The 12,010-nt window shown below is 37.9% G+C and overlaps 2 protein-coding genes across 2 annotated transcripts; both read right to left on the bottom strand.

Annotated features, from left to right (window-relative positions):
* Window positions 1-1,500: 1,500 nt before the first annotated feature.
* LOC145490122 (uncharacterized) lies at window positions 1,501-3,387 on the bottom strand. The gene has a single exon (XM_081469226.1). The coding sequence runs from the start codon at window positions 3,304-3,306 to the stop codon at window positions 2,689-2,691; it is 618 nt and encodes a 205-aa protein (XP_081325352.1). The 5' UTR covers window positions 3,307-3,387; the 3' UTR covers window positions 1,501-2,688.
* Window positions 3,388-5,327: 1,940 nt separating this feature from the next.
* LOC145490121 (uncharacterized) lies at window positions 5,328-11,723 on the bottom strand. Its single transcript, XM_081469225.1, has one exon. It carries the CDS (start codon window positions 8,528-8,530, stop codon window positions 7,151-7,153), a length of 1,380 nt encoding a protein of 459 aa, XP_081325351.1. The 5' UTR covers window positions 8,531-11,723; the 3' UTR covers window positions 5,328-7,150.
* Between the last annotated feature and the right edge of the window lie 287 nt (window positions 11,724-12,010).

The raw sequence follows: 12,010 nt of genomic DNA, 5'->3' as shown, positions 1-12,010 counted from the left end.
AGACGGTCAATAAGACAGCTATCTAATAAATATGTAAATGTTAATGTTACTGTTCAAAACTGTTCGCGTGTCAAATAAGTAACCACAGTAACTGTATATTTATATAAATAGACAAGGTGACATTTTTACGAATAAAACAGTAGATTAGTATTATTTTTCCGAGTAGTTTGCGTCACTTTCTGATAAACATCTTTCTCGATTGTCTGAAACTTTGTCCACTTTTGTCTCTGAAGATTTTGTAATCGACATTACAAGAACAAGTTTGGTTTCAACGTCACAACTGAATGATAAGAAGCGATAATTTACTTTATTTATTTATTTATTTATTTATTTATTTATTTTTGTATTTATTTATTTACGGAGGCCGCAAGTCCTTCGAGCTCTGGGCTGACGCAGGATAGGCGCTAGATGAGAGCTCCTGACGCTCGAATTATATCTACTGCTCTAGAAAGGTCTGTTTGAACAAAACGTTAAAAACGTAACATGTTTTAATTTTTATTTACCCTCGATCAGAAAGGCTTTTTCAACCTCGGCTTTCCAAAAAGAAATTACTAATGCAACATTGCGCGAATGACGAGGTCTATGATGTTTTTCAACAATGATAGAAAAAAAATAAGTATAATAATTTCAGTAACAAGAAAGTTGACCAATTTGCGATGAATCTTTGCTTTTTTCTCCTACCTCGTTCCCAGGGTGTCTCGTTTTCGCCTCGCCCTTTTCCCGCCCTTTTCCCGCCCTTTCCTCTTCCGCCGCCTTATTCTCCCCTCCAAATGCAATTTTTTACTTTTTTCTTTCCTACGCTCAAAGATTATTTTCGTCTGGGTTCAAAAGGTCGATTATATTAAGAGGTAAGAGTCAGCATATTAATTTTAAAATAGTTATGACTATATGGAAAACTGTCTGGTCATAGAAAACTATAAACACGTTACAAAACTATCCCGTGAGCGCTGTGATTGGTCGGCAATTTTTATCGTCATCGTCATGCGTCCTTGTGACGTCATGCAACGCATAAGATATTATTCGTCAATTTTTCGAGACATATTCTACAGTATTAGCAAGAGATGTAAATAAATATATTTTTTGCATCAAGAAAAGAATTCAGGCTACACCTAAGTGGTATAAACAAGGTATGCAGTATGCAGACTAGACACTCAAATAAAGTTATTATTATTATTATTATTATTATTATTATTATTATTATTATTACTATTATTATTATTCCGAGTCAGCCGGCAAGTTTAAAATTAATCTTTTTTTTTTCACTAAAATTTCCTGAATTATATCAAAGTCGATCCGTTCGCACAATCAGACTGAGCATATGTAATTAAAGCCAAGTTAAAAAAAATAAAAGCTTGAACAGGAAGCGTGAATTTTGCGTCATGTTGAAACGAATTACCACCAACAGCCATGTCACCATGTAGTGCGTCAGGTTTTACGTGGTACCAAATTTTAGAAATGATAAAAGGCGTACCAAAGGCGTAATAATAAACTGAAAAGAAACAACTAAGGTCAAGATTGGTGAGGATTAAGACGTATATGGTAATTAATGACGAACTAGAAATCTGTGGGCTAAATTTTTCTGCCGAGATGCGTAACACGCTTTTTGAATCTTTTTTGATGTGAATTAAGTTTCCATTGTTTAATTCTGAAGGCATCAATCATACAAATTACCCTTTCACTCAAACAATCGCAATATCAGATATTGCTTTATTGAACGCAATAAATAAAGAATTAAATATCATAATAACCTTGGGTATGAACAAAGAGCATTAGCTCAAAAATAAACTAATAAATACTAACAGAGTCATTTCACTTAATCCATTAGAAACAAATATAATACAACAATTATTGTCCATTTAGATACGAAATCGAAAACTAAAATACAAAAAGATAATAGAAGCATAATACTCTATGATCTATTTTGAGAATTATTTCTTCTCTTACAAAAGAAAGTAAACGTAATCTATTTTTCGTGGCTTTTGACTTCCACCCTGTGGGTCGATTTTCCGGACTCGCCTTTTCCGGATCCCCCAAACTGACGCGAGCAATAAACAAATGCTTAATGTGCAGATTCTGCCAAATAACGCAGCTTTTTACAGCCCTTGACCAGTTCTTATAACACGACAACAAGTGTACATCACCTTAATATCCCATTTTACGCTGTGCCCATTCGCCGACTTTCGTTCTCTCGAAGTTTCTTTGACGCGCTCGGTATAGGCATGATAAAAAGACCGTCGTGATATTATCCTGATCCTCGCAACGTAACTAGAGAAGTTTGACGCGGTTTTCTACAATAGTCTAGCTTTAAAAAGTGAAATCGCTTAGAGTAAGTTAAAGGTAAAATTGAAGAGTAAAATCTGAGCATTAAATTATCTCTTGGCCATGGTTGACTACTTTACATAGCAACGCGCGGTTGCTTGAATTTTTACATTCCACAGTCAGTGTCGAGGTATTTGATAGCCTGGTTCTGACATCATAAGTGGGAATCTATAGTACTATTCGTCTTAAATCATTTCATCTTTTATTATCAATGGTCCCTTCTTGATTTCAAATAACATCGGTGATTTCAAGTGATACCCACACTCACGGAGGCCGACAAGGCTTCGCGATCATTCTGGCGTTATGAACAAGTTTCGCGGTCCTGAATTCATTTAGCCGCTTCACTACAGTGAAGACCAAGAACGTCTTTTAACATTCAGAGATGGTGCTGGCATTAGTTGTAATTACAGTCAATTGTTCACTCTGTATAACATGATCATAAGGCGGTGGAGATTGTGCGAACAGTACGCCGTAGTCAGGTGGTTGGTCGGCGACACTAGGAAGGCGTGTGTTTTCAGTTCTGACTGAGTTCTCTCCGATAACCGTGCTTGTTATCTCTCCATTCTCGTTCAAAATAAACCTGAAAAGACTGAAATATGGCGGAGGTCCAGACACCATGCTTAGCGATGAAAATCGCCGCCGCATAATATATTCTGGAATTTCCACAGAACTTCTTTCGCAAGTGTTCTCATTCGAATCAGTTGCTTCGCCGGTATGTGACCAAGGCCCCTGTTTAAGGCAAATATAAACCAAGAGAATAACTAAACCAAGAATTAAGACTACAGAGACGCTCATGATAGCCACTATCGCCTCCACACCACTGGCTGAAGAACTCGAGCCTTGACACTCGGTTTCATCGTCGCAAAGTCCGTTGGGGCACGTTTTCACTTGTTCACTGCTGCACTGCGATGACACTCTCGCGAACGAAACAAAAAGCATCGCCACGCTTATCAACGCAAAATCCGTCAGTTTTCGGCTAAGCTCCATCTTGTCAACCGACAAAATCACGATGTCGTCCCGGAGACAAAGTTGCTCCCGTTCGGTGGTTTCGTTATCTGAAGGGATGAAGTACCTTTCTGTATCTCCTGTTTATTTGTAATGACTTCATAACATACCTTACCCCACTATAAATCATCAGCCGGATTGACAACTTCCGGTTGTCATGACGTCACAAGCGTGAGTCGTTTTTTCCTATCGTTCACAACGGCCGGAAAATCTCTTTAAATTAAGAGGGTAGAATCCTGTTTATCGCTGACCTCTTTGTTCTTTTCAGGCGAAAGTACTTGAGAATATATTGCACTGCTTCGATCGATCTGCGAAACAAATGTTTTCCTCAAGGCCGCAAAATTGATAAAAGCGTTTAATGGATAGCCCTTGACCTTAAACAATGGAGAAACACGTTTTTTTTCGAATCCCACTCAACTTCACAAATCCCCTGACCCCGTCTGCAAGGCGCCCACAAAACTATCTCTAAAAACTGTGTAATACTGGAGGTCCATTAAAAACTAACTGCTGACAACTGACAACACCTCAAATTGTGGTTAACTACAGAGCTGATATAGTTTTATTGGAATTTCAGTGGAACCTCGTTAATCCGGTCAACAACGAGCTAAAAAAAAATCTGGCCTTATTAACGGGGTGGCCGTGTCAGAAGGGCTCTTTAATTTAGATAAGAGAATGACTAACTGAGCTTTTGTCTGGGCCAGAATAAAGTTGGGGTATTAATATTAACGAGTGGCTGTAGGCGGGGTTCCACTGCTGCTTGAAAAAGTCCCCCAAAAACTTGGAGATTGATGTTCTTAGGCTAGAATCAGATATGTTTGAATGCCGCCATTTTCATCTCTTTCAGCAGGAATGTGTCTAGCGCTCTGCTGTTAATTGGAGTCAGCTATACAGATTGGAATGTTATGAATAGGGAGCAGAGGTGAAGCATTGACAGTGAAACCAACAGACTTCATTTTCTTAGCTTCTGTCGTGACAGACTGGCTCCTGGTCCGAGTAAACTAGTTTTACACCGCGCGTTTCTTTTTTCACCCTTCCTATTTAGATAACAGCCGTGATTACAAGACGGGCCAAAAATTCATTTTGGGCGCAACGCCCGGAACCTTCATGTTATTACAATGAAAGTTCTAGCGCCGGTCGCCAAGCAGGGCTCTTAAGGTTGCGTCTGAACAAATATTCATACCGCCTTCTGAATGGAACATCTGTAACAGATATTGCACGCGCGTTTGTTGAGGTTAATTCTGGAATGCGTCACTCGGCAAAAACTTTGTGTTTTTGTATGTTTTAGAAACACGTTTCAGTTTGTTTTGACGGAAGAGTGCTTTTAATGGCGTGACTGAGATATTGAGAAAGGAAGTGCTTTTGTTTTTATCTTTTTTGAAGAACTTTTGTAGATAAAAACGGTTTCAATTGAGTGGTCCCAAGAAGTCCGAACCAAAGACAAAGCAATGGTTGCTTAGATGTTGTGGTTTAAGCCAAATCATCATTGCAGAAGCAAATATTCCCTTGTATCAGCGATATTTATAATTAACAAACCATCAACAACACGCCCACGCTGTTGTGAAGTGTTATATTCCAAGTTATTAACCGGTTGATATTTGACTCAGTTATAAACCTTCGCTCTCTTAACCATACTCTCACTTTGCTCCTAATGGCCATATATTTGACTATTTGCTGTACCAAAATAGCATTTTCAAGGACATACATGCCAACCTTAAGGGTATGACTACTTTGACAACATTTTCGAGTATATTTCTAAGGAACTTGACATGCAATCCATGTTTCTTTGCGGTTATAATAAAACAAGGTCGAGCAACCCAGTACTAACGGCTCTCGATACAGACCTGCAATAAAAATAAAGCACGAAAGCTCAAGTCCCCCTATACCTAATCACGTCAGTGATATCTTTCTAGAAGCCGGAATAATTTTACTATTGGTGGATTTTACAGTTTTGTGATTCATATAAGAGGTGCAGATATTTCTAATTGTAGAACGTGGAGAAAATTCTCACACAATTGACACATTTCATTATACAGAAAACCTCATTTGACCATATAAGTCACAGCGACAAAGAGAACTTTAAACTTTGACATTTCTTTCTCTTTCTTTTCTTTTGCTAAACCTTTTATAACACGACAAATAGTGTAGCAGCTATTTCACCACGAGAATATTTTCTTTTAAGTATGCTTTGATTGACAGGGAACCTCACAAGGAGTTGTGACGTCATACAGGCACATCCCTATAGCAATAAACATTTAACAATCTGAACCCAGTTGTTCCAAAGTCTACTAGCACTAACTCAGAATTAAAAGTAAACATGTGTAGAGGTTTTAATTTCTACAGTATGTAGATATATGGAAGTGTGTTGCGAGAGTTTGATTTTGTTGAAATTGTCTCTTTCTTATCTTCAGTGTGGGTAAAACATACAAACAGTATCAGTAACAAGTTGCAAAGTGGACTGAAATCAAAAGTTAAGTGTACTTCTAAAAACGGGGCTCTAGTTTGGGATTCACACAGATATGAGAGGCACATCTAGCGTTTAGTACTAGAAGTGAGAGTTACTCAGTTTATCAAGTTGTTACATACATACATACATACATACATACATACATACATACATACATACATACATACATACATACATACATACATACATACATACATTTTATTTGTTATCAAATTAAAATTACAATTGTAACATGCCCGCGGATAGCTGAGCTAATCTAGGCGGGTCATGTTTGGACGAGTTATTAATATACAACTAGGTACAACTAAATACAACTGAAGGTAACAAGAGAACTAAAGAGACTAGAATTGACAACGATGACTAAAGACAACTAATAAACTAACGATATTACAAATAATAATTAACAACAGTTACGACGAGAGACTACAGATACACTAAAGCGAAATTATTGAGTATTAATGAATACATACTAGGAGGAAAATAAATTCAGCTTTACTTTTTGAACGATTTTTTATTTATTACATTTATTTTATGAAACCTATTCCTATAACCAATATCACAAAAATCGAACAACCAAAAAATCTTAGATTTTTCTAATCAATAAAGTAAGCAATATAGATTTCAAATGTTCTCAATTTTTGCTAGTTATCTTGGGCTAAGTTGTGTTGAGGTTAGGTCACTTTATGTTGCGTTACGCTATTTCAAAATTAGTCACAATTTGTTGTCTTACATTCTGTTTAACATACGTTTAACAGAGCACCGCCATTGTGTTTTACATTGTGTTTCGTTATAAACGGTGTCGCCCTTTTTCAAACTACAGTTTTATTCGTTAAAAAGGAATGTCGTCTGACGTCACGCTGTGTTGTGTTACATTACATTCTCTCGTTTATATGGCGTCGCGTTTCTGTGTGTTATTCTGTATTGCGTTATTTTGCTACTATCTTGAGAAGTTTCCAAATGCATATCCATTTTTTTAAATAGAAAAATTATCTTGATACCCATGACATATCAAGGCTTATGAACTGAGTTTCAGCGGTTTTATACTGCTAATTAATGAATGCTGTGTTTGCTTTTAGCTTAAACGAAATATTCATCTTCAGCAAACTTTTAGAATTTGTTGTTACAACGAAAAGACTAGTTATTTCAACACTAAACGTTGAACAAATTTTGAGTGTCACGCGTCAATCGGCATGTCAGTTAACATGTCAGTTAGCATGTCAGAAGCCAATGTTTTACCTTTTTTGGTTAATTGTATGAAAAAGTTATTTGGCTTGAACTGACAAATGTTGTTTCATTTCCCTCCTTTTTTATTTTGGCAATATGTCTGTGTGGCGCCTTAAGTCTTTCATACTATGATATCATTCATAATGAGGTTGTTGATGTGTTCATTGTGCTTGACTTTGCCTTTGTGTCTTCTCTGGCCCACCACTCCACCCACCAAATTCGTCCCAACATCACGTTTCTTTTTCGACCAGGATGCGATGCGGAGGCCAAAGTCGACCTGTAGGATGGAAGCGCGTCACAGTTCTCTGAAAAAGTCGCTTCTTGGTTAATTTCCTTGACGTAAAAATTGGAAAATGGCCAACGAAGTTCTTGCGCTTTACTATCTTCTAAAGTTGACGCCAGAGTATTCTCTTGCGTATTCACTGTCGAAGGACCTTCGTCTTCTTCGGACAGATTATCTGCTGTCTCCGATACAGAATCGATCCTGCCTTCGTTGTTCATGTAATATCTGTAAACGGTTCGAGATTCACCTGCATCACTCTTGCCTTTTTTCGGATCAATAACCAATCCGTCGGCCATTAGTTCTTGAATTTCGGGATCAACATCTCGAGCCATTTCCAAGCTGTTTTTCTCGTTTTCTCCCGAAGACGAGTCACTCTCGTCGCCATCTTGGTCGCTGGATTCCGAGGAAGAATTGTCGTCGCTTTTCGGAGATCGTTCGCTTTCCGAACCTTTCTCGGATTCTTTGTCCGACTCGGTTAGTTCATCCGAACGCTCCCGCTTGATTTTTTTCATGGCTTTTCGTACGGCAGTTTTGTAAGCTTTTTCAGATGTGACGCTCTCATTTCCATCGGACTCGCTGTCGCTTCCGTCGTCGCGTTTGCAGATTTTTTTAATGTGCGCATCAAAATCAAACACTTCTCCCTTCTCTTCATTGGGTTCCGATTCCTCATCGGAAGAAACATTAAAATCTAACTCAGAGTTTTCGGAAACAGCAGTCGAACTGTCCGAATCACTGCCGTCTTGTTTGTATCTTTCCAAGATGGATGCCACAACGTTATGTACATGAGCGAGTGTTTCCTCGTCCATGGGATCCACTTGTGGCTCTTCCTCCTCGCCGCGTCTTTCAGGGCTCGCTGCTGTGTCGTATTGATCCACTTCGACTTGAATCTGTTTTGGATCCACCGACTGTCTTCTGTGAGTAGAAAGGAGTCGCACTGCTTTCTGGTCCATCGAGATTGAGTCCCAAACTTGTGCGTCCTCTAATGAGTCTAACGAGCCGTATTCATTACCAAGCGAGCTGTTTCTGGAATGGTGATGTTGTTTGGAGTCGTCATCTATGTCAAGTGACGCTATACTGCCCCTAGAGCTGATGCTGGTCTTTGTGTCCGAGTCGTAAGATCGTTTGCGCGTCTTTGATTCCTCTTTTCCCGAAGATAGATCATGTACATTCGCGCTCACAACATAAACACCCTCCTTGCCTTTACTCCACAAGCGCTTTCGTCTAATAAAAGGCATGGCCGTGAACGGGATAATATTCGAGCATCTCTCGCCAAAACAAGGTTTAATTCAAACGGTGAGAGTTCTCACTGGGCAAAATATTTCTAAAAGAGAACAAACGTGCGCAATTAGCAACATGGGCTTCACACCGCGCTGAGACGTGATGAAATACAATTAGTTAATACAGCTGTAGGTGGGATAAAAATAATCGGTAATTTATCCTCTAAGCAGGTGACAACGAAGGCTTCTCATATTAACGATGCATTTCTCAATCCAATTCTTCTTCCATCAAAATTATCTACAACAGAGATCAGCTATTTATTTCCAACTAATGACAGTATTGGTACATTACCAGGCAGATAACTGTGAAAACTTATCATCTGCAGCTGCTGTGTTATTAAAAGAGATCTTAATTGAAAGCGTTAAGGCGACAGGAAGTTAAAAAACGAACTTTCTTTTATTGTAATACCGTTCCTACCAATTTTCAAGAATTCAAGCCCGCCTTAACCCTTTTGAACATGAATGTCGTTGCTTTCCGGTGTTTTTTGAAACGTTTAAATTATATACATTTAACCACAACGTGCTTTGCTTAAAACAATATAATTATAAGCTGTCATAGATTCCTATGTGTAACGTATTATGTAGGACCTGAGTGACTTTCAATGTTTGTTTCATCGCAGTTTGTTTATTTGCAGTGTGTCCCCGTGCAGGTGTAATGTTTGTTTGAGATGCAAAATAGTTGTTTGTGAGTTGTTGTTTTTTTTGAATTGAAAAAAAAACTGTGAAAATTGTTGCTAACTGGAGAAAAGTTTAAAAAGCCTGATATGATAATACAATTCTCTACTTGCGCGTTTCACTGAATTGCAAGACATTGCCAATTAACTTGTCCCAGGCCCTTACATGTTCTTCGCACTCGAGAGCCAGAGAACGCCTAGGGACTAGGCTGATGTGCCCCTCCCCTATCCCCTCAGTTGAATGATAATGAAGAAATCTACTGAGCTATAAGATAGAAAATAAAATAGTTCATATATGAATTATTTCATATAAACTTCACATCATTTCACTCCTCACGGGAAGATATGAACTCAATTAAGTGGCCTCGCTCCCAATGTGTGGCTTCATAGCTCAGTTGGTAGAGCATCGCACCGGTATCGCGGAGGTCACGGGTTCGAATCCCGTTGAAGCCCTGATTTTTTCAGGCTTCTTCTTTCCAATTGCTTAAATTGGAAAGTTTACTGCGATGATCATTCTTCGCTTTCGGAAGCAATACTGACAACATATTATTGGCTTGTGAAAAATTACGGACCGTAATGTAAGCACATATTCAGTAATTTATATCTTGGAATATCATTTGAGAGAATTTGATCTTATTTTGGCTATCTCCTGTCAACGATCAGTCCCTGTATTCTCAATACCAGAACAAAGACGACAATTCCTGTGAAACGAAAATTTACAAGATACAATTGTCACACACAACTACGCTCGTTAACACAATCTTAAAATTCAAGGTTTTCTTCTCTGGTCAAAGTCAACAAGTAAATTCAGGTGTTACAAACGACGGCCGTCACTGTGTTACACAATATTCTCGAATAATCGGGCGCCTTTATCCTATTTTTTAAAGCTTTCTTTGTTTCTTTTAAGCTCAGGGGGTTTCATTGATAAACCTTATCTTCTGGACAATATGTTTCTCAGGACTGTTGTTTACAAGCCAGTAGTATTATGAACGCTCGAAAAATATTTGGTGCCTAAAACAAAACAAGATGATCCTGCAGGAAAATATTGGCACAGCTGTGATGTTAAAGCTATGAGAGGTACCCAGTGTGTGAGACTATTACAGAAAATAGCTTGATTCATTAACAAACAGTGTGTTGATTTCGAAATCACGGGAACTGTACGCGTGTGGTAAGCAAAACAGAAACTTGCTTGTAGGTGAGTTATTGTTGTCAACACGATGGGAAAACAAACTGGGGCAATTTTTCCCCAAAGCTCGAGATTCGGCAAGAAAGGTCTTTGGATGAAAGGAATCACTAGAATCATACACTCTTTTCGTCTTTATAAGCCCAATGAGAAAACACGGTCTAAGCATTTTGCCCGATACAACATCAAAAAACTGTGTAGTCAGAAAGTGAAAGCCATTTTAAAAAGCCATTAACTGGGAAAAATTATACTCTCTTTTCCAACCAGTTCTCTAGGATTAACATTTAACATTCATTTAATCACTGTCCAGAAGGTGTATTAGAATTTCGTAGTTGAATTTAAAGGTTGATCTGGAAATATCCATTGAGAAATAAAACAGTTTGTCGATGTTTGAAAATGTTTGTGTCCAGGTGTAAAATATTTCATTGAAACGAATGAAGATGGCTTCACTTTTATTTGTACTTTTTATTTGTGCAATATACAACAAGATCGCAGGCCCGGTCAATATTTTGTAGTATTTATCTTACCTGTGATGGTGATATTCAAATAATTAAAAATTGTCTGTGATAGAATTTAAATTGCAACGATTTGAATTTTAATGTGTCGTGTACGTTGAAAGTTGAAAAATTAAAAAGCCTGTTGTTTTGTGTGTTTGCATTTGTTCAAAAAAAAAAAAGAAAAGAGGATTTGAACGACATTTGCAAAAAGCGGAGGAAACACCTTCATTGTTCATATTCATACTACTTCAGCTTATGTACATCAAAGAATGACCGTATTCGTTTGAAGGTTTTGTTCCAACGGTTGACTCACTGAACACGATCACTTGGTATTCCGTCGGGCAAACTTTACAAAAGCGTATTGTTAATTTTACCAAGACGTGAATACCGACGACGAATTGAGTGGAACGCAAGACGTTAGAATTTTTGGTCGCCATTCGACACTCGATACAACAAGATGGATTAGAACTAGCATTTCTGCTATATAAGAATTCTTGCATTGTGGAGATAATCATTCGCGAGTAATCGGAGCTTTACGAGTAGAACAGGATCGCAACGTTATTTCACTTGATGTAAAATGTTTTAAAACAACACTTAGAGTAGCATACCTTGTAATTCTTTCTTGAATCATACTCTGAGAGATGGCGGAGTTCAGTTTTCTGTTTTGCAAACAGAATTTTTGACAGCGGTAGATTATTACTGCTTTGGTGTTTCTAAAGTATTCGAATAGGAATATTTTAAGACTCACCTGTCATTTGTATGCAAAGCAATGACTGTTGCTATAGGGCAACTCAACATGTACACTGCAGGTGTCCTTATGACGTTAACTCGAAAAATATCCTGTCATTTCGTCACTTCACAGAAAGAGACCGCGGAACGTCCTAATCAATTGTAGTTTTCAAAAAAACCAAAACACATAGCAATTATCCCGTACAAATGGAACTTAGTTATTAACTAGTTATAAATCAGTAAATCGCATATTTGTTACACATTTTCCAAGTTTTGAAACATTTCGAGAATTGTAAAATATTGCGCAGAGTGCTTGGCCGTTAAATATTCAAACTAACAGACAAAATAAAACTAT

This window comes from Orbicella franksi, chromosome 6 (assembly GCF_964199315.1).
Source record: "Orbicella franksi chromosome 6, jaOrbFran1.1, whole genome shotgun sequence".
Lineage (NCBI taxonomy): Eukaryota > Metazoa > Cnidaria > Anthozoa > Scleractinia > Merulinidae > Orbicella > Orbicella franksi.
The sequence above is the reverse complement of the archived record's forward strand: the minus strand, read 5'-3'. Positions and strand labels throughout refer to the sequence as shown.